Source organism: Anabrus simplex, chromosome 1 (assembly GCF_040414725.1).
Source record: "Anabrus simplex isolate iqAnaSimp1 chromosome 1, ASM4041472v1, whole genome shotgun sequence".
Lineage (NCBI taxonomy): Eukaryota > Metazoa > Arthropoda > Insecta > Orthoptera > Tettigoniidae > Anabrus > Anabrus simplex.
In genome coordinates this window covers 369,846,078-369,870,194 of record NC_090265.1, presented here as the reverse complement: position 1 = coordinate 369,870,194, position 24,117 = coordinate 369,846,078, and the positions used below count along the sequence as shown (strand labels likewise).

Here is a 24,117-nt window from a genome sequence, read left to right as displayed (position 1 = left end):
TTGTAAGATTATCTCACATTGCATTACTGGGTGGGCCAATTTTCATGTAGGGTTTGATGATTCTATCTTTCTTTTAAGTGACTGAAAGTATGAATTATGCATGTGAAAAGTCCAAATTTACTTAACGTCGAGAAATAGACAAAAATCAAACGTAAAAGGGATACAGATACAACAAAAAGTCATAAGACCATGCAGATCACTCCTAATTGAGACTTTGCATTCCCTTATGTGATAGGACTTTGCGAAGATCTGCACCATCATTAAAATTGCCTCCATATTTCGATATTCTTCGGGGAAAAAGTGAAAAATTTAAAGCTCTTGGAAATGCTCTGTCCGTTACAGGCTAAAACGTATAATTTTGCCAAATTTCTGTTTTCTTGTTCGTCTGGCAGATTATGCCGCAATGTGGATTTTGGGCGAGGAGGGTTAAAATTAGGACTTTCAGGAAACTAAACCAAAAAATTATGCAGATGGTTGTTATTATTACCCCTTAAACGCGTAGCTGTGCGAACATTTCACAAAAATAGTCAATGTACAGGCACACAGTCGTTAGGATTTTACTTATATAGACAGATAAGGAATCTGCTCCACGTACAACACCTTTTGGTCTATGTCTGCTGGACTTACCCTGCAAAACCGACCATTCATGATATCGCCCTTATTAATCTTTCTGTCGAAAAAATACACATGAAAAAAGTTTTAGAAATGGATTTCCAACAAATTTGGTCGATTTCCAGTCAGGTTGGTCATGTATTCTATATATTGTGGAAGAGTAAATTCACCATTTCGGTTCCCTATAAACCGCCAGTCCATTCCAGGAACAGGAAATGTTATTGACCTTTAAAATCTACCTTTGGAAAGGTGGATGCTAAATATAAAGTTTGGTTCAAATATCTTCAATAGTTTTCAAGTTGTAAGAAATACACTCAACACGTGCCCCTTCTTAAGTTAAGTCCAGTTAATGATATCTCCCTTATAAATCCTCTTACCGAAATGATGCACATGAGAAAAAAGGTTTAAAAATTAATTTCCATTAAGGCAGGTAGATTTCTATTAAGTTTGGTTGTGTATATTTTGTGGGAGTGCAAAATCACGGTTTCGGTTTCGTATAAACCCCCCAGTCATTTCATGGATTTAGAAACAATATTTGCCCTGAAACCTACCCAAGGACAGGTGGATTCTAAATATCAAGTTTGGTGGAAATATATCCAGTAGTTTCCAAGTTATAGACAAACAGACAGACAAACAGAAAAACAGACACCAAAGCTAAAAATATGCAGATGATCATTATTACACCTGAAAAGGGATAACTGTACAGAAATGTCGCCAAAATAGTCAATGTACAGACACACTCTAGAAGTGCAGACCTTTATTTTGAGAGTTACTGCTTTGAAACTCTGCGACATATCTGCAAACGGACCTCACCATGAGACGCCTCTTTCTTTTTTTTCTTTTTTTGCTATGGGCTTTACGTCGCACCGACACAGATAGGTCTTATGGCGACGATGGGATAGGCCTAGGAGTTGGAAGGAAGCGGCCGTGGCCTTAATTAAGGTACAGCCTCAGCATTTGCCTGGTGTGAAAATGGGAAACCACGGAAAACCATTTTCAGGGCTGCCGATAGTGGGATTCGAACCTACTATCTCCTGGATGCAAGCTCACAGCCGCGCGCCTCTACGCGCACGGCCAACTCGCCCGGTGACGCCTCTTTCAGTGTTCTACATGGTTGGTCCCATGACATCTTCTCGTATCTCATATATTTATGGTTTAGATTGAGTTAGAATCATTGGGTGTAAAATTTTGTACAGTTTTCGCATACTACTTTATATTTGTGATACTCGTGTGACAGATAGAATCATAAAATTTGCCTATCACACTGCCACTGGTGATGCCAATGTGCGTGCCAAATGTCATGATTCTATCTTTCCTATAAGTGTGCCAAATTAATGTTAACATATATGTGTGAAAGTACAAAATTAACTTGAAATCGAGAAATACAGCTCTATTTAACGTATAAGGAACAGAAATACGATAAGAAGTCATAGGACCAAAGTTGTAGATCTCTCCAAAAATGAAAGGCGATTGTGCTTTCTGATTTGTGATAAGACTTACAGATTAGCCACCAATTATCCCGAAACGAAGGTGTGCACCGTCATTAAAATTACATCCATATTTCGATATTTTCCGGGGCCGAAAGTTATACATTTGCATAGCTTAGAATATTTCCTCAAAGGAAAGAGTGTCAAGCTTTCGGGATTAGCACTCGCATACATATGGTGTAATTAAGGAAGAAAATAATTCAGTAAAGAAAGATGAAATTAACAGAAAATGGATTAAAAACTGAGGACAGCCGGATGACGACAAATATATAAATACCAAGTGAATGTGTTGGAAAATCAAATGCCCCTCAATAAAATATGCTGGTGTGAGTTATGGATATAAGAAAGAGGTAACAGAGGAGAAATTTAGGCGCAGGCATTCTTAGGTCAACAGATAAGATGCCCAATGGTGTTATTACTTAAGCTATTTGAGGACGGTTATAAACTCCAACGATATTCCGCCAATATCCCGCAGAATCCCATGAATTTAAAGGTATGATGAGGAAAATAGCAATACGTTACTTCCCTGTAGGTTCGATGTCGGTCTGTCGGTCACACACGCAGACCATGATACCCGCAGAAAATAGTAAATTTCTCCGTCATTTGAATAGTAAGGTAAATTATGAACATAACCAAAGTTGTTTATAATGAAGAGACATTTCACATACGGTCCACGGAGTTTACAGGAAATCAATAGTATAAGAGAAAATGGAGGAGAACCGTTCTGGTTTTCCTATAAACCCCCGTCTAATCAAAGATTTCAAAATGAAATGCATATAGAAACTTTCCTCGGGGTGAATATACTCCAAATATGAAGTTTGGTTGAAATCTATCCAGTCGTTTTGCCGGGATGGTGGAACAAACAAACAAACAAACAAACAAACAAACAAACAGACACGAAAAGTAAAAACCACCGATTTGGTCTTGAGTTGACCTAAAATGGATAAATATCTGAAAAATTGGCTAAACAAAAGAAATTACAGACAGCGGACCCCCTACAACTTTATTTATAAGATTTGTAGAAGCACCGTGTTAACCAGAACCGGGCTGGGAACCTTTCTTGCATAAAATAAAGCATATAAATTTTTCTGATGGAATCTTAATATTTAGTCTAGAATGCAGCTAGCATTATTGAGCATGATGGTACACTTCCTAGGAGGCAAATTTGCTAGTAATCTGTTTTGAAACCAATTCTTGACATACTTGCATTCATTTCATCAACTGGCAAATGCTTTTGGAGGAAATGAACAAACAATTTCAGTCCCAGCTATCAGTGCTGCCTGCATGAAGTACCATAATGCATTTGCTGCAGGACACAGGTGCTTGCAGGCAAACATGAACAAGTACCATCATGCCATTCTTTTATGACTATGTTGTGGGTGTCATAACAAGTTTGATTGAAGAGAATAATTTGGTACTCACAAGATTCCAAATAAATGAGTCAATTTAGGTATCCGTATCTTCATGCTATATGTAGGCAGACTTCATGATAATTTAAGTCTGCGAAAGTAGAACCCAAATTTATTTAACAACTGTTGCAAAGTGCTTTCTTTAAAGACAATTTCACATACTTCCTGAAGTTGAATTTGAAGTTCTAACACAGTAAGTGACTGTAACTTCTTATATAAACTTTCATAGGTATCATGTCATATGTGAAACTCTTTTTCCAAATCTATTATCTTTATTGACCTTATTTTCTGAAGTTTTAGCTCCCCTCCACATAATCCTACTCATCATTTGCTTACTAATCCCTACTGCGTTTGAGGTTTCACAAATTCTTCCCTTTGCTTATTGGCTGCTTTCAAAATGTAATATAATAATCTCATATTTGGGTCGTTCTATATTGACTGTACAGCATAAGAAAAATATACAATTAGTCTACCTTGCATCCTCTCATATTTTTTTCGAAATTTGGCGGCAGAAATTTGGGGTGGGAATATTATTTGCGGCAAGGTTGGTACAGTACTCCTGACATACAAATCTCTGGACGTTGGTATTATTCTGCCCATTCTGTTGGCAAATCTGTTCATGCCAAAACAAAGTGGCGTCAGTTTAAGTAACACCACATGTTTAGGATGGCTGGTGCTTCTCATACACAGCTAAAGAAAAACTCCACATTATTGAAAAGACATAGCAAATTGGTAATCCTGCTGCGGGAAGAAAGCACGATGTAGACAACGTTCCATACAACTGGAGGAAAAATAAAGCTCGCCTTGAAGAGACAAGCAGTAACCACCATGCATTTTGCAGACAAAAAGATTCAGTTTGGATTTGCAGTCACAAGTGAAATGTGTTGGTTGAAGACAATACCAAAAGCAAAAGATACAGCATAGAGTGAGAACTCCATGGTAACTAGTTTTCTAGACCACTCAAAAATTCCCATATTCAACGGAGCATTTGACTTTGGTTGGAATGAGAACCCTTTTACTGATTCACCTGTTATTATGAGTGATTTGGTGTGCATTATTTTTTCAGTCATTTCTATTTATACACTAAAAGTTTCTTCAGCTTATCCAAGCTATTTCCAGGGTCGCTGGAGCCACCCAGGCTTGGTTTTGGCTGGGGGTTAAGACCAGATGCCCTTCCTGACGTCACGTGATTGTTGAGTTGATAATCTCGACCCAGGATCGACCGGGATTCGAACCTCGGCCTTCTTGAGTGGGAAGCCAGCAGCTAAGCCATTGAACTAATATTTATACACTGCAGTGTTTATATTGAATACGTTTTCGCGATAAGTGCGTATATATCAAGGCTGATGGCAGTTGTTAACTTGTTAGAAATAGAGGCTGAAGTAAATGATCACTTTACTTTAATACTAGGTACTGAAATGAAATACAATAATAATATTATTGGTTTTACATCCCGCAAACTACTTGAGATGTTTTTTGGAGACTCTGAGGTACCAGAATTTTACCCCGCAAGAGTTCTTTTACATACCAGTAAATCTATCGACACGAGGCTGATGTATGTAAGCCTCTTCAAACACCTCCAGAGTGAGTCAGGATTGAACCTCCCACGCTGGGGTCAGAAAGCCAGTGCCTCAACCGTCTGAGCCACTCAGGCATAAAAATGAAATAAGACTGTGCTGCTTCTCAAGATATAGAAGCATGCATTACTGATTTCAGAGGTTAGGTTAGTTATTCTTGTGTCTGGTTAAATTTTAGAAAGGTTGTTCCCATGTAAATTCATAGCGAAAAGGTTACCGTTACTCTACTCGGGCCTAAAATATGTTTTCATGATACATGCAGGCTTAAGTTACGTTATGTTATGTTGTTTGAGTAAGAAAAATTAAGTGTTTGCCACAGAAGCCTCTGGAGTGGTATTATTACAATTTTTAAGAATAAAATTGAAAGTGTGGATTCACGTAACATTGGAATTAGAAAGTAACTAACAAATAAGCTGCAGTAAATCATTTCTGAAAATGTAAGTTTTGAACTAAGTGACTGCCATTTCATATTGATTTTAATTTTTTTGTATTCTACATAACTTTCATGAAAAATTGGATATAACAACAATCTACTATAGACAATATGTTTTTTGCCGTATGAATCTATTATAATTTTTGCTATAATGGACTTCTACTGTATTACAACTTGCAGAGCAACAGGAAGCCCAATTCCTGGGGGTTTTAGGGACACCCTCTCTCCAGGGGTCATAAATATGGAGGGCCCTTGCCCTGGGTTATGGGTGAAGACCTCAACGGCATCTACGGCGGAGAAGATGGACTTCCGCATGGTGGAGATGGCAGAAGGGGCAAACCCGTAGTGTCTGTACTCCAGAGGAGTGGCTACAAAAGGCATCTGACTCCATGTTAGGGGCAGCCTAATTTGAACCTGGCAGAAACTAATAAAATGGCTTTGGGAGGGGTGAACCCATTGAACGAACAGCCTATAAAATGAGTGAGTGAATCGAGGCCTCAGAAAATGCTAAGGCGTCGCCCTGAGTGACACGCAGTTCCCAGTGTTATGGGGGAAATGTGAAAAGTGGGCTACCAGCCATCACCAGAATTGGTATCATCAATGTCATGACTTTGAATGGCAAGGTAGAAGAACTGATAAGAGTATATGGAGAAGAAAGACATAGTGATGGTGGGAATGAGCGAGACAAAATGGAAGGGGGAAGGTCAAAAAGAATTGAAGAAAGGGTATGGAATATATTGGAATGGAGAAAAGATAGCGACAAATGGTATTGGTGTTATATTGAGAGAAGACTTAACACAATATGTAGACAAAATTGACCAAATCAGCGACAGGATAATTGAAGTTAGACTTGGACTTGAAAGTGGAATCAAGAATTTTATACAGGTTTATGCACTCCAATCAGCGAACGCAGATGAATGTTTGGAAGAGTTTCTAGAAGAACTGGAAAGTTGTATTGAAGACAAAGAGGTTATAATAATGGAAGACATGAATGCACATGTTGGGACAGACAGACAGACAGACAGACAGACAGACAGACAGACAGACAGACAGACAGACAGACAGACAGACAGACAGACAGACAGACAGACAGACAGACAGACAGACAGACAGAGAGGCAGGCAGGGAAAAGAAGAGATAATTGGCCCCTACAGTTATGGAAACCAAGATAAAGAGATATGGTAATAGATTTTTGTAGAAAGAATGTTGGCAATATGTGGTTTAGAAAAAGAACTCACAAAAAAATAACTCCATATGGTTGGGAAGAAGGAGAAACGTAGACAACTGGAAGATGTGACAGCAATGCTAAGGGAAGACTTCGACGATGGAGATCATAAAGTGGTGGTAGCCAAATTAAGACTTGGTAAAATAATCAAGTTAATAGAAAAAAAGGGAAAGAAAAATAAAGGGATGGAAGTTAAAAGAGAACGAAATAAGGGAAAAGTTTCAAGAAGACCTGAAGAAAGAAATTCCCAAAGATGACATGAACAGTGTGGAAGAGGAATGGGCATGTTTCAGAAATTGTTTTGTAAAGTGTGCAGTAAACACCTGTAAAAGACTATCAGGGAGATAAAGGAAAAGGAGACTTCTTGGTGGAATAGCAGGGGAAAGGAAGCAGTTAAAGAGAAACACATGGCTTGGAGAATGTGGATAGGCAGCAATAGTACAGAGAATTGGCAGAAATAAAAAGAAGCAAAAAAAGGTATGTAAGAAAATAGTACAAGAAGAGAAATGGAAGAGCTGGGTAAGTTTCACAGATACTTTACAGGAGGATATAAAAGGAAGTAAAAAGGTTTCGCATGGTTTGGTGAAGAATAGTTTAAAAAGAAGGGTAGATACAAAATTTGTAAAAACTGAAACAGGGCAAATATTGAAAAAAGAGATGACATACTAAAAAGATGGGAAGAATACTTCTCAGAAGTGCTAAATATTAAATACAGTAAACTGGCAGATGAGAAGGAGCAAGAAGAAAGATTGGGGAAAGAAGAACAAGAAAAGGAGGTATCGATGTCAGAAATAGAGGAAGCCATACAAAAGGTGAAGAGTGGTAAAGATGAGGTAACTATGGAAATGATAAAAGCAGCAGGACCAATAGGGCTATAGTGGCTGTATAGATTATTTAGAATAATCTGGAGAAAGAAAGAGATCCCAGAAGAGTGGGGAAAAGGTTTAATTATCCCAATATTAAAAAAGGTGATAAAAAGGAATGTAATAACTACAGAGACAATGATTTGCCCATATGATTTGCAATATTGCCCATGTAGCTAAGATCTTTGAGAGAGTATCAGAAGGAAGACTGAGGAAGAAGCTAGATGGAAAAATAGAAGAACAGTATGATTTTACGAAAGACCAATTAACGTTTGACCTGATCTTTACATTAAGACAAATGGAGAAAAGATGGGAGTTCGGAAAAGACATGGTGATGACATTTATTCATATTGAGAAAGCTGATGACAGTGCACCCAGACAGTCGGAATGGGACACATTAAGGTAAAAACAAGTTAACAAAGTGGAAGTGCAAAGGTAACAGCTATGTAGAAAAATTGTTTTAGTAGTGTGAAGACTAGTATAGGAAAAACAAATTGGTTTAAAATTGAAACTGGTCTCCGGCAGGGAAGTGTACTATCCCCCATACTATTCATCATAGGCGTGGATGAAATTCATAAGAACATTAAACAGAGATTGGGAAGACAGGCAACAAAAGCCACATTGTTTGCAGATGATATAGTGATACGGGGTGAGGATGAAATGGAAGTGCAAAAATAAGTAGATGTAATATGGAATCGAAAGATAGAAAATTTTACGACGGAAGGAAGGAAGGAAGGAAGGAAGGAAGGAAGGAAGGAAGGAAGGAAGGAAGGAAGCTTCCCATACACGTATTTTTTTCTTCCAATTTGATTTTCCATCTGTAAAGTAGATGATCTGATGTAATAAGCGAAAGTACCGTTGAACATTTGTGAAAGACTGCCGCTTTTTGCCACCTTCATTAATCCAAAATTTCACAGCTTTTCCCTTATAAGTATTGCTGATAGTGGTTCCATCAGGTTTCCATTCTGGACTATGAATATAGCTGGAACTCAATGACTTACTTGGAGACAAGGTGCATCATTGGATTCTGGGGATTTATGTTGGAGTCTCAAACTCAGTCCTTCATCATCATTTGTGGTCAGAGAGCAAGTTTTGCAATCAAAATCACTGCAGCTTCCAATATTATTTGTTCTAATTTACATAAAAGAACTCTCTATAAAACAATCACCTGCTTGATTACTGTCAATAAAATCTATTATAAACTGATACATTGCTTTTTCTGAATTTATTTCTCCCGTACAAGAAACATCTTTGCTGGGAAAAAATCAATGCGAACTGCAACAAATGAATAGGATTTAAGACCTGTCCCTACAAGAAACACATTGTGACTATTCTCTTTTATTTTAAACAATCCTCAGAATACAGTAGAAGTCCTTTATAGCGAGAATTCATAACGGCGAAACATTTACTCGCTATTCCAGATTGTCATTATATCTGATTTTTTGTAAGAGTAACGACAATCTGTTTGTTCAAAACTTGCGTTCGCAGACTTCCATACTACAGCTTACTTGAAAGTTATTTTTCTAATTCCGATATACCGTGAACGTATATGTTCAATTTCATTCTGAAAAATTTGAGTAGTGTTACTCTAGTGGTTTCTGTGGCAAATGTTTCTATTTTCTTATTTAAACAGTCGCCTAACCTAGCTTAACCGTATATGTATCATGAAGACATACTTCAAACACCAGTAATGGTAACCTTTTCGCTATAAATTACTCGGGAACAGCCTTTCCGAAATTTAACCAGATGCGAGGAAATACATTGAAACCTCATAGTGCGGTCCTCATTAAGAAGACTTCTCGCTTAACACGTCGTATTAAATCTATTTAAACATACCTCACATATCGCGTCACAAATTTTCATAATTACCACTCAGTACGATCACATTTTTCCCAGCCATAATACTGATGTCATCCTGTGTGAAAGGAACGTGATTTCCAACATAGATTAGAGCCAGGTCGGGAAAGTTATGCGAAAATGTGAAATGGCCTTGAATTCTGGAAATTTAGAGAGTAAATTATAGCTTTGGGAAGAAAGCCATTAGCTTCAGGAAAGTTCAGTTTTGCTTTCCGGTTTTTGTTGATATTGCTGAATAACCCAGTAAGCCTGTTTTGTGTTTGTATTTCGCATTCCATTCTAAGTTAGAAATTTATTTTGTGGTAAGTGACACAGTGAAGGGTAGCGAATATTTGTCGCGTGGGTAGACTACGTAAGGATTAGGAGCATAATCATGTGAAGTTGACTAGCGTGGTGCATATTTCTTGTGGTAGCCCCGTTATAGATACAAAAAAAGCATGAAATCGCTTACTAATGAAGAAAAAATTCAGGAAGTGGACAGGCATCCACATATTTCAACTGTGGCACGTTATGTTGAAACTCACACTTGCGAGTTTCAAGGTGACGGTCGAAGTCATTTTTCTCGCACATGGCTGAGTTTAACCTCCAAATTCATGATCGAAGAGTGTGACCAGAAAACACTGTTTAACCCAATGGTTCAAAATACAAGGCTTCAGCTGACATTTGTTTGTGAAAGTGTGTAATCTGCAATAATGTGCTGATACTTTTATGGGGGCCTACTGCAAACATTTTTATATGTTGTCAGGTGTTTTAAACACCTTTTAATACACTATTTTTATTTAATAAGCCCCAGTGTAAAAGGTTTTCATATTTGTTCTCTCATCTTTTTTCATGCTTTTTAATACCGTCATCAAATCTTTAGAAATGGTAGATAGCCTGTATCTTTCACTGTAGCCCACATAATGGTGCCACTCCGTACTAATCACGGGCAACACAATTCCCGTGGTGATCCTCACATAGTGGTACTAATCACAGGCAACACAAACCCACAGTATCACTCATATAGTGGTATTAATCACAGGCAACTCCCAGACACGTGGTGTTTCTCACATAATGGTACTAATCATAGGCAACGTAAGCCCGTATTGTTCCGCATATACTAATCACAGAAAGAGTAAACCCACCGTGAACCACTCTCTCCTGCTACTAAACACAAACTTATTGTGTACCTAATACAGTGGTACTACAGTAGAAGTCCGTTATAGTGAGAATTCATAACAGCAAAAAAATTTACTCGCTATAACGGATTGTCGTTATATCCGATTTTTGTATAAAAGTCGGAAAACCCTACATGCACTTTAAAATCGGTATGAAACCGCAATCAGTTTCTTCAAAACTTGCGTTTCCGTAGATGATATCCACACTACGGCTTACTTGTTTGTTATTTTCCGTAATCCGATACTACGTGAAAGTGTATATTTAATTTCATTCGGAAAAAAATATAGTACCGTATATCTCCGAATCGAAGATGAACCCCACTTTTGCCTTCAAAAAATTTAAATCAGGCTCAAAAAGAAGTTTGTAAAATCATATGAATGTCTTGTCTTACAGTAGGCCTACACATTTTTAGACGCCGAACATTGACTTTCGTCACGCCAAATTTCTTTATTTTTGGCGGCTGCACAATTATTTATTTCCGCGGGTTTAAGGACCATTAACTCAACTTTGGCATCATAATACCGAAGAGAACTCGTTGAAGATTTTCCGGCAATACCTATTCCATGCGTCTCTACAATACAACGATCCATCGGGAAATTATTCTTGCTGTCTATAAAATTGTTACTTTTACGCAGCGTCAGATATAACCGGCAGCCGCTACACGCACGTCTCGCTTGTCGGGTTTGGCCAAATTCAGCGGCTAGCGATGTATTGGCCTAATTGCGAACGTTGAAAGTCAACGAACGAGTTTATTGCGCCACGGTATGGCCATTCCGCCCTTGCGTTTTTCGTGCACATACCTCACAATTTCATCTTCGACTTCTTTAAAGCGTCCTTGTTGCGGACCACTGAATGCATTTTTTGTACAGTACGCATTTTTTTAGCTCTTTGTCTTTACGCTAACATCAAATATTGGCTTTAGTTAGGCCTATGCCTATTTACTTGTGGCTGCACAATTATTCTATATTATCGTGTGTTTAATAAACATTAACTTATAATTGGCATCATAATATCGACTAGAACACGTTGAAAATTTGCCGGCAATACCTTTTCGACGTATCTTTACAATACGACTATCCATCACGAAAATATTCCTGCTGTCTATAAACCTTAATTTTACTAAGCGTCAAGTACAATAGACGCGTTATGACTCTGCCACTGAGTAGCCATGGCTTTTCTAAGAATTCGAAGGGTCGCACGCTTTGATGCCATTCTGCAGATTTGAGAAACACACAGGCTCTGTACAACCGGTTGTCAATCAATCAATCAAAGCGGTTATTTCACTCCCGTTCCTCATACGAGGAAGGGCGGGCCATCAGCTCAACTCAGGAGGTCTTCGGCCATAGGGAGGAAGAAAAACAGAGAAAAAATGGAAATGCAGTGGGTATGTGTCGTACATACCATAAAAGAGATTGTGTAGTAAACTGGCGTAAGGAGACTGGGCCAACAAGTCGGACCCCAGGGGAGACCCGCAAGGCACCCCGCACAAGCAAACCCCCGCGAACACCAGAGGGAAAGGGGATGAGAACTTTATTTATTGTTGGAGCAAAGCATCTCGGGCGCGCATTTCGCAAAAGACAATGTTACAGAGCGGTATAGAGAGTTACATTACACATACTGAGCTGGAGAAATAAGGGGGTGTGGGAAGTAGTTGGAGGCAGGAGGAGAGTAGTGTTGTGAGAGAAGGTGGGACAGGGTTATGGTCATGTTGGTGACGGAAGTAGCGAGTAAACGGAGAAGGTCCAAGATCGGGAGGGGTGGTAGAAAAAGTATGGGTGGGGGAGCGGGCACGTTGAGGGGCGGCGGGGGTGGGGTGGGTGGCGGGACCGGTGATGGGCGAGGAGAAGTGTGGGGCGAAGAAGAACGGACATGGTGGGGCGGGGAGCGGGAAGGTTCCACTCAATAAGTTCTTCCGCGGAGACGGACGCCAGTGGTGATCAGCTGGTCAACGTCAGCTGGAGATGAGAGCTGAAGACAGACCATGAACGTGGGGCCGTGGTCGTTGAAGACCCGACGGGTCGCAACACCAGCCAGTTGTAGTTCGGTCTGGATATCCTGTTCCGGGATCGCCGGGTCGATGCCACGGACTACGCAGCTCAGAGATGGGCGGAGAGGCGGTACTGCCGCGTCGGGCGTGGATCTACGGCGTGTAGCCGGAGCCGCAGAGGTGGTAGCCGAAACGTCGACAGAGGGAAGCAATGGACTCGGGAGAGAGGCTGGTAAGGAGATGGGGGGAGTAGACATGATAGGAGAAGAGTGGCTAGTCGTGGTATGTACTGGTGAAGTAGTCAAGGGAGTGGAGGCAGAAGTAGTGAAGGTGGGCGTGGTGTTGGTAAACGTAATGGAGGTTGGGGTTGGTGACGTCGTCTGGCGAGATAAACGTGGTCCAAGTGTGAGAGGAGGGTCTATAATGGATCGTAGATCACGGATGAGATAATCGGGTGTTGGAATCACCTCGTGCCGTTGACCAGCGACGATGGCGCCATCTGCGATGAAGTTCTCCACTTGGGCTTGTTCCCGGAAGAAGGCGAGGACGTCCAGTGAGGTCTGGCCAGAAGATCTGTCCTGAAGCCGGGCAACTTCCCAGATTGAGTGGCCGTGTCCATCAACTTCATTACAAATGAACCAGTCGGAGAAGGATGTGTCCACGCTTTTGATGAGACAGGAGTACATGGTGGGGGCGACAGCCAACTAGGCGTCTGCCCGTTTGATTGTTCTTGGGCCGACTGAGCAGAGAAGAGCGCCACCCAGCCGAAAAAATAGCGTGGAGATGTGAAAAAGAGTTGTCACCGAAGCCCTGTTCGTAGTGTGACCGTGACCGGTTGTCGCGGCTAGCAATGTAGTAAAGAGGCGGTCGTTTATTGTCAATGAGTTCTGTGCGCGTGTGAAAAGAAGCAGCGTGGTTACCGCGGTAGTTGCTAGTGGTATCCATTAACTTACTGTTAGGCCGTGAATTCAACAACACTTGAGTTTTCGCATGAGATTCTGAGAAAAAAAAAAGTCTTGGATTCGGAGAAATACGGTATCACTCCAGAGACTTCTGTGGCAAACACCTTAGCTTTCTTCTTCAAACAGCGTCTCCTAACCTAACCGTATATGTAGTCTATCATGAAAACATATTTAAAATGCATATAGAGAAATAACCTCCTCGCGAAAAATTTACATGTAAATAGCCGTAACTAGACGCAAGAAGATATGAAATATCCTCTGAAATCAGTGATGTACTCTGCCATATCTTGAGGTGTATCACATTCTTACTTAATTTCCGTATATAGCATTAAAATGAAGATATTGTTTACTTCAGTCTTTATTTTTAACGAGTTAACAACTGCTATCGGCCACGTTATTTACTCATTTATTACGAAAACATGTTTTCCTCTTTCATTTCGAATTTTCTTTAGAGAACAGCAGTCAATGGGTATTACTAATAAACTCTAACATCGCCTTTGAATGTCAACGAGAGATCTCGCAAATGCACAGAGTCAGAAAACTATACCATACTGATGATGATCGATAGCATTTTGTTGCAAACGTTTCGGTTTTCTTATTCAAACAGCGTCACGTATCCTAACTTAACCGTACTATACGTATGATGAAAACACACTTCAAGCGCCAGTAGGGAAATTATACCTTTCTCGCTATAAATTTTCATAATAGCCTTTCTGTAATTTAACCAGACGCGACAAAATATAAACTAACCTCTGAAATCAATTAAGCACTCTGCCATATCTCAAGGTGTATCCCATTCTTACTTAATTGCAGTATTTAGCCTCAAAATTAAGCGGCGGTTTAGTCAGCCTTATATTTTACGAGTTAACAATTGTTATCGGACAGGTTATTTACGCATTTATTACGAAAATATGTTCTCTTTCATTTCGAATTTTCTTTACGGAACAACTGTTGACGGATATTACTAATCGACTCTGACATCGCCTTCGAATGTCGACGAGAGAAATCGCTAGTGCACATAGCGAGGAAACTATGCCGAAGGTAATCGATCGCATGCAATATCATCGCTGGGGTGCATAAATATCGGTAATGGAAAAAATCGCGCGCGCTTAATCGCTCGTAATAACGGATGCACCAGTGATGGGGTTCTCGCTGTAACCGAAGGACGATACACAGTTTAATATAGGAATTTTGAAGGGACAGAAAAATGTCGTTGCTATAACGGAGTTCTCGTTATATGCCGTACTCGCTATATCGGACTTCTACTGTACTTGCAAGAAAAGGCGACCCATAGTGTTCCCCACGTGATGGTACTAATCACAAGCAGTTTCATGGTTCTAATTCAATCATCCCCAGGTCGCCCCTTTTAGTTGACTCTTACGACAGACAGGGGATACCATGGGTGTATTCTCTGTCTGCGTCCCCCACCCACAGGGGGTAGAGAGAGAGAGAGAGAGAGAGAGAGAGAGAAAAGAAATAGGAGGGATCCGTCACTTCGAAAAATGAAGTAACAGACGAAGAAAGGCAGGGACCATGAAGGGCATGGAAATGAAAGACTCCCTAGACCTCGAATGCAATACCATTGGGGTTGGAAAAGAACAAGAGTCGACCAAAGGTGGTCGGACAGGATAGACGTAAGTGAGGAGCCTGGTGCAAGTAAGTGGAAGCAATGCCAAGTCTCAGCTATGGGCCCCGTGGTCGCAAACCCATGCTCCCAAACTGAGAGCCCCTGGGGATCCTTTTATTCGCCTCTTACGATAGACAAGGGGTACAGTGTGTACATTCTTCCTCTGCGTCCCCCACTCACAGGGGATAGGAGCATTTTTTGGTTTGATGTATGCACACTAAGAATTTTGATTTTTATTAATGAAAGAACCTTACCCAACTCATTAAACATGAACTCATCCTGATACTCCTTCAAGAACTGGGCTGATCTATTTTCATCCAGAAATAAGGAGTACACACGTTTCACATCTTCCATTTGGACCTAAAAAGGGAACATAATAATATTCACAAAGATTCATAACACAACAACAAATAATAATAAAGCTATAATGCGTAAAATAAACAACCCATATTTACCTCTGTACTCTTCCTTTTGCGGCTCACCAAAGCTGCAGTGGTTATAAGCTGTATGGAGTACCGCAGAGAAGTTTCAAGAGCAATACGTGTTAACACTAGCAAAGCATCATCTGAGATCTCGCAGTCCTCTTCCTCACACCTGCAAAAGTAATCACCTCTCTTTGAAACATCAAATAGCAATGGATTGAAATTACAGTAATTCTATAGCCTCTTTAATGAGTACTAAATAAAATAATATACATTTTTAAGGGAGGGTTTATTTATGTCAGCTCAGGTACATCCTGCTACCGTATGTGACAGTAGCCGGTACTACCTGCAACTGTCTGGCTGAGGGTTGGGCGGATGTTACCAAACCTGAGAAACTAAGGGAGAACCAATGGCTATGGGCAGAGGAGTTCACCCTTAAAATTACTAAATCATGTATGATAAAATAAAATCCTATAATAAACAAAATTATCGCCACAATAAACAAAAATAAATAACTTAAAAAACAAATAGACAATGATCATAAAATGGTTTAAAGTAGCTACCTACATTACTGGCATCACAAACCAACATTTTACATTAAACTATTTAAACACAATCATAATATACATAAATCTCCCTTTAACACTAAAATATTTAATGGTAATCAATGAAGCAATAACAAAATAAATTCACGACTATATCCTCTTGAGCAACAGTAAATCCCAGAATATAGGCTTGTTGAAGCCATTTATGACACACAAATTCAACTGGAAGCTGCTGCTTGCAGATGTGGCAGGGGACTGCTAAAGGCTAAGGGAGATAACCCTGACAGAAAATCTACTCTAACGTTAGGCCTAGCAAAGTCAGTTGGAGAGTAACTGCAATCTCAACACTTATACGAGCCTCGGATGCAAACAAAGAACTCGGAGTAGACAACAGCTCCCGCAGACCCATGCCAGGTATGACGGCTTAGGCCAAGCCTTGCGATTGTAGTACAACCCCAGAGAAGATAACACACTCGAATAAGAACAATCAAATGTACTGAGTTTGACTGGGAAATGTGAAGAGTTAGTGGAAATCATGGAGAGAAGGAAAATATCAATCCTAGGACTGAGTGAAACTAAATGGAAAGGTAAAGGGAAGAAAGAGTTGAGGAAAAACTATACCCTCTACTGGAATGGTAACAGCAGAGAGACGAGATATGGAGTAGGATTGATATTGTCTAAAGAGTTAGATGGTCTTACACAGATCCAGTACATCAATGAGAGGACTGGGAAAGAGAAGCTGACACGGGTGCAAGTGTATGCCCTTCCGACGGGTTGCAGTCAAGATGAAGGGAACAAGTTTCTCGAAGACCTAGAAGAGACCATCAGTGAAGAGAGGGCAATCATTATCAGGGACCTCAATGCACAGCTCAGGACAGACAGGAATAGCTATGAGAAGGTGATGGGACCACATGGCTATGGGAGAAGGAATTCATAAGGGGAGCATCTCCTAGACTTCTGCATAAGAAAAGTGTTTGGTAGTAAAAAACAGCTGGTTCAACAAAAGAGTCAGTCACAAGATTAACCGTTACAGCTGGGATGGAAAGAGCAAGACAGTCATTGACTATGCCATTACAGATAAAGAAAGAAGTAGACTTGCGACTGATGTCAAGGTGATTAGAAGTGAGATCCTCAATACCGACAACCGGTTATCAGTAGATGTGAAAGATATTAATGTACCAAAAATGTCAATCAGGAAACTGCCTAAGATTAAGGTGTGGGAACTACAACAGATTGGAAAACGGACCGAATACCAGGACCGTATAAGAGGACAACTGCCTACAGAAGAAGTAGAGAGTGGTGAGGTAGAGTGGAAAAGATTTAAAAACACCTTGATAAAAAGCAATAGAGGTTTGTGGGAAGACAAGTGCGGGAGTAAGGGAAAAAGAGACACCCTGGTGGAATGAAAGAGTAAGATCCTCAATAAAGGAAAGGAACATAGCACAAAAGAGAACAAGATAGAGAGAAATCCAAGCCAGAACAGGTAAGGGACGAGGGGAAGATCAGAGACCTCGAGCAAGTTTACCGGGACAAGAAATTGAGGGTTAAAAGAGCGGTAGAAGAGGAGAAGATAAAGTCCTGGGAGAAATTTACTCAAAAACTGAAGAAAGACTGCAGAGGAAATATGAAACTATTGTTCAGAGTGATCAAAAACAAAAGGAATTCAGTTGAAACCATCAAAGCAATTGAGGTTCCTAATGGAAACCTGGCCAGGAAAGAAGAGGACATCAGAGATGTTCTGAGGAATCATTTTGATCACCTACTGAACAAGACAGAAGCAGATCAGAGAACAATAGAACCAGCTGTTGAAACCTGCACAGGGGAACCTCGCATTACATGGGCAGAAACAGAAGCAGCCCTTAAGAAGATGCCGCAAGGGAAATCCCCAGGAATCGATGAAGTCAGCACGGACATGATTAAAGCAGCAGGAGTCCAGGGTTTACAGTGGCTACACAGAGAGCTCAATGCAGTTTGGAAATATGGCAAGATACCTACTGATTGGAGCAAGGGTGTCATTATCCCCCTGTTTAAGAAAGGAAATCGCTGAAAATGCTCCAACTACTGAGGAATAACATTCCTTTCTCATGGGCTTAAGATTCTTGAGAAAATCTTAGAGAGCAGATTGCGAGTCATCTTCGAGCCAGCCACAGTTTGAAGAGGAAGAGTATGGCTTCAGGCCTAATAGGTCCACAACAGATCTAATCTTCAACGTCCATATGTTAACGGAAAAATATTGGGAAAAAAGCAAAGACCTGTTTACGATTTTCCTTGACACTGAGAAGGCATGTGGCAGCATTGTACGAGGAAGGATATGGGAATGCCTGAGAAAAAGAAATGTGCCAGAGGGAATGGTGAGGAAAGTTCAGATCACCCCGGTGAAAGTCTAATGGGGCTTATGGTTCCAATCTGCAGCTAGCTTCAGGTAGTTTCCACCCCCCGATTTTAGATGGCGCTGGAGTTAACGTGTAGATAGTTGTAGAAAGGTTCTGTAGATGGCAGGCAAGTAGGCATGAAATGAGCGATATTCATCATTAAAGGCAGTTTGTCTCGAAGTGAAGTATTTCAAGTCTAATGTCAATCAGTGGGCCTTTCTAACAAAGAATTACTGTATTTACTCGTGTATTAGAGCCCCCCCTGGCTTTTCGAGACAAAGAAAATGAAAAAAATAAATCTCGCATATAAGACCCCCCAACGTAATTTGTCAGAGAAGAACGATTCCGCTTCGAAGCGGGTACAAGTCTTATTGCAGCTCCGATGGCATCGCACAAATTTGTGAATAGTTTCGTCCGTACGACCTACGCAATGAAAACCCATCGAACCCATGCGGTACATCTGTTTCATAGTTAAGAAATGTCCGCTTGCGTAGCGAAGGTCTACTGCAGCTCTGATGACGTCGCACAAATAGGTGACTAGGCCTAGCTTTGTGTCCGATCCGCGCATTGCAAGCATGCATCGGTCATGCTATATGTATGTGTTTTGTAGTTAATAATGTCCAGCAGTGTAACAGTTAGCACAATTAGTTGATGTTCTCGGGAGTCCGACTTCAATTCCCGGTACCGTACTGCCAGAGATTTACGAATGGCAGAAAGGTTGATATGCGGTAAAAGCGGTACATGTTACTCCCCTCCACTGGGGGTGTGTCTAAAAAGAGCTGTACCACCTCGGAATGAGGAAATGAGATAACTTTAATTGAGAAATATTCGCGGATTGCTGTTTATACAGCAGGCGAGATCATTAACAAAGTATAGGTATATATTTTGGAGATAAGTAGGTTTAAAACATGATAAAAGCTATCCAATTAAAACGATTGTTTTACTCGCCAACGTACTTAGCAAATAATAATAATAATAATAATAATAATAATAATAATAATAATAATAATAATAATAATAATAATAATAATTTTATGTCCCCACGCACTTTAAACGATTTTCGGAGACGCCAAACAAAACATACTAGGGTATGCGTTAATAAAAAAAGACACAACGAATGTTCGGAATTAAACATTATGATAATAAAACACATTACCACCACACCTGTAGATCTCCATAAATGTGGTATATTTTCCTGTTATTAATTTTTATTCATTCCGTCGAGGAACATTTGGCACACCTAACCTAAACAATATGGTCTGTCTTATCTCATGGACAGCTGTTTACATAAATCCTGATGTGATAAATGTGGAGAACAAGCATGAAATGTACTTAAAAATAGGGTCTGTGTTTCACCAGCCGCAGTTATCAAAAGAATGTTTCCAGTTACTATGTAATACATTCAGAAGTACGACTCGTAACATATGCTAGTTATCACCTGATGGTTTGGCATGCCTTCTACAGTACGGCTTTATTCAGAAGAAGTGGCTTCTGCTACATATACACCAACTGGGAATATCAGGGACCATCTCCAGAAACCATTTGGGAATAGATTCACACTGTTTAGACTCTATAGTCGGGAACGAAAATTATTTTTAAAAGGTTCAAAAAGACGGGACCTTGTATACACTCGATTGCAATGCATGGCTCAAAGAGAATGAAGCATGGCTGACGCAACTGATGAGATGGCAGTGAAGATGACGTCACTTGAATTGCCGACACGCCGGTAGCAAGGCAGGGAAGTTGGCGGCGCACGGCGATAATTCAAATGAAAGCAGTGATCAGGTTTACTGTGTGGTAGGCCTACTGCTGAACTGACGGAGACAAATGACTCGCCATTAAATTCTTTTGTATCAATATTTTTTATGTAACACGATACCCTTATTTCTTTTTTCTACGGAATCGAGTATGAAGTGAGACGAATCTTCGTAGCGAGTTTTTACGGCCGTATGCCCTTCCTGACGTCTACCTCACCAGAGGAATTAATGAGATGTAACAAATGACGTGATATGAGCAACTAAAATGGACTTTTATATGTACCGTAGGCCTAAAAGTTGTGTTCACCCTTTATTGTCTTTTTTACGTTTAGAAATACTGCCTTGCAACGAAAATAGCCAGTATAACTTAAATACATTCTAAGTTTGTTAAATAATAGTATAGAAAGTTTACATATACAATTTATAGCTCTTTATAACCTAGAAGTCATGTGTTCGCTGCACAAAACTTTGAGGTTATCGCATATTGGACTCCCGTTTACTATTTTTGGCTGTAAAAGTTGGGAAAAAAAGAGGTCTAATACGCAAGTAAATACGGCAGCCGTATCACGTCAAGTATTATGGAGATAATATTGCTGCATTGCATTGAATCCGACTTTACCCAATCGATTAACCTTTCCGAACTTATATTGATTTTAAGTGATAATTCCCATGATGCTACAATATTTGTGTTGTTTGAATTCCAAGTGCTCATGTGCTTGTGCTGTAAATCTTTGTTCTTTGTGCTTGTTTATTAGAAATATATTTTCACTAGTCCTCCTGAAATCCTTTATTTCCTCTTTGAGTACATCTCAGGGGCTGAAAGCTGAATGGTTCTATTAATGTAGTTTTTTATATATATATCCTGTCTCAGTGCATTTAATTCTGTTATTTTTATTTTCATGTGGAACTTGGATATTGATGTGATACCCCATTCTCTTGCATATGGTGTGCTCTGCTGTCTTGCTTTCGAAGGGATTTCTAATTTGTTATAATATCAGCTTTGTGTTAATGTGTCAATCATTCATTTGAAGTTAAAGCTGCTTTGAGGTGTGTGGTTATGTTCTCAGTAACATACTATCATACAAACTATGGGTATCAGATCATTATTTACAACATAGTAAGTACTTGGAAATAAAAATATATGAATTACAATGTATTGGGCATAGAAGTAGTAGAACTGCATTATTATCAATGGCGTGTGGGGGAGGGGGCCGAGGGGCAGGGGAAAGGAGGGGAGGAGCTGTAAGCATACCCGGATGTGCGTCACTGCGCCGGATGTCACTTCTCTGCACTATCTGTTGATAATAGCAGTAAGATACTGCACAAAATGCGCACTGTGGCGCTATCTCTGATCGGGGACTGAAACTACTAGCCCAGAGTGGCTTGGTACCGAAATTTATCATAGAGTTTCATCTCTATTCTATTCTATCCACTTTGGTTCAGATGCTGTATAAGAACTGTACCAGCTCTGTGCGATTGGGTGACGGACATTCATCTTGGTTCAAGACCGAAAGTGGAGTCCAGCAATGCAGTGCACTATCCCCATTATTGTTTATCACCATCATGGATGACATAATGAAGAACATCAAGAAAACCTCTGGTGAAATAAATGCAATGGCCTTTGCTGATGATGTTACGATCTGGGGAGAAACTGAGAAACAAGTACAGGTGAGACTCAATGAAGGGAAGGTTAAGTTCCAGTAATTCAATCTCAAGGTAAGCAAACTCAAAACAGTAGTGATGGCAATAAACAGAGAGGGACTACCAACGAACATCATGCTCTCCTTGGAATTTAACTTTTGCTCTAGTGTTCTCGAGGGTAACACCAACGAGATTAATGAGTTTCTGGTGTAACCCAAATTCTTTAAGGATTTTAAGTAATGACTCACGATGAATACTGTCATATGCTTTCTTGAAGTCAACGGCGTCTTACTACATTAGTGATTTTAAAAACTTGTTGTTCATTTCTGGTCACTTTTTAAAAAGGTTCACACATTCCAGTTGATTGTGGCAAGACCGCTTGACAAGTCTATGCCGAGTTGTGCAAACATACAACAGCATTTTTACTCATATCCAAGAACATTAAAGTGCCATGTGATCAGTGTATAAACTTTCAATCAATATGTATATTCACAACTATGATAGTGCATCTGTTTCCAATAGATTGAAACAAGACCAGCAGTTCTATTCTGTGTTCCACGAACACAACACAATTTTTTGAAACCAAAACCAAGAACTTTTATATGCCAAGTGGTTTGTCTTTGTACATTCAATGTATATATGTTTCATCTAGTTTAGTCAGATGGAGGCAGGACTGTCAAGCCCAGGAACATTCTTGAAACGCCAACTGTTCCATATCATATGTGTGTGTTTTCAGTGTTCCGTGTCCATGAACGCACGACAGTTTAGGCAAGAACTATGTCTTTGTACATTTTGTTTCAATGTGTGTGTATTTCATCCAGTTTTTCAGATAGAAACAGGACTGGCAAGTCCAAGAACACACTTAGAGAGCCAAGGTTTCATATCATTATAAGTGTTCATGTCGTGTTTGTATACATTTTCAACCAGTGCATGTGTTTCCAGTGTTCCGTGTTCCATGAACACAAGACAGTTAAGCCAGAACTAAGAACTTTCTATATTCCAAGTGCTGCTTGCCATGTGTACATTACATTTCAAGGAAATGTCTTGCAACCCATTGATGTGTTTCCACGCAATCGCCTTTAGGTACATAATTTTTTATTTATTTTTTATTATGATGATTGTTATCAGATTCCCCTTGATTTGATTTTCAACAAGAACTGATGATAACTCCAAGGGAGTCGAAACCGGTCTTCTTATAATTTAATATATTTTACAATGTGTTGAATGGTGGAACATCCCTCAAACTCTATCTTATTAGTTAAACGTCAACACGGAAATGAAGATCGTAACCTACGATGAAGGCATTTTACGTTGTGTAACCACGGATACAGTGAAAACTATATCTACCATTTCTCAAGATGAAAGGAAAGTATTAAAAGGTGTGAAAAACACAAGAGAACAAATACGAAAACCTTTTTTGCTGGGGCTTATAAAATAACAAGTGCACTGAACGGTGTGAAAAACAACAAATATGAAAACATATGCACGGGGGCCAATAAAAATATCCAAGTATTATTGCAGATCACACTCTTTCTAAAACACATGTTTATTTTGGAGCACTGGGTTATAAAACAAATAATTTCTGGTCACACTCTTACACAATGAATTGGAGGATGTATTCGGCCATCTGCAACTGTGACAGAACAGAATGACTTTGGCCGTAATTTTGAAAACTTCGACCAAGTCGAAACTCGAAGGTGCGAGTTCAACACTCGTGACCTCTGCGCACTTAAAGATGTGGATGCCAGTCTACTTTTTGAAAGATTTCAATGTTGTCTTCATCAGAAAGGAATTTCACTTCTTCCATATCCATACTCAGGCTATCACAAGTTAAATATGCACCATGCTAGTCAATTTCACACAGTTATGTTCCTAAACCAGATACAGGCTATAGTACACACAAAAAAGCTTCACTGTACCACTCAACACAAAATAAATTTCTAACTTCTGATTGGAAAACAAGCACAAATAGGCTCACTTTTCTTTCGTAATCACGCAGCTGTGGCGATGGTCCTTACCCGAGTTGCAAATCATGTTTCTTTCACAAGGGATGACAAATAACATTTTCAGGGCTAGGAAAAATGTGATCGCACTCGTAATAAGCGGTAATAACGAAAATTCGTAATGTGATATGTTTATATGTTCCTAATCCTGACATAAGCTACCATATCACGCAGAAAACA

General features: G+C 39.8%; 1 protein-coding gene across 1 annotated transcript in view; it reads right to left on the bottom strand.

Moving 5' to 3' along the window:
* rept (RuvB-like helicase 2 rept) overlaps window positions 1–24,117 on the bottom strand; it is a 96,615-nt gene that overhangs the window by 6,749 nt on the left and 65,749 nt on the right. Inside the window, exons 9-10 of the mRNA XM_067142972.2 lie at window positions 15,653–15,791; window positions 15,452–15,557 (exon numbers count right to left, since the gene is read on the bottom strand). Of these exons, the coding sequence (XP_066999073.2) occupies window positions 15,452–15,557; window positions 15,653–15,791 (245 nt within the window). The remainder of the gene's footprint in view (window positions 1–15,451; window positions 15,558–15,652; window positions 15,792–24,117) is intronic.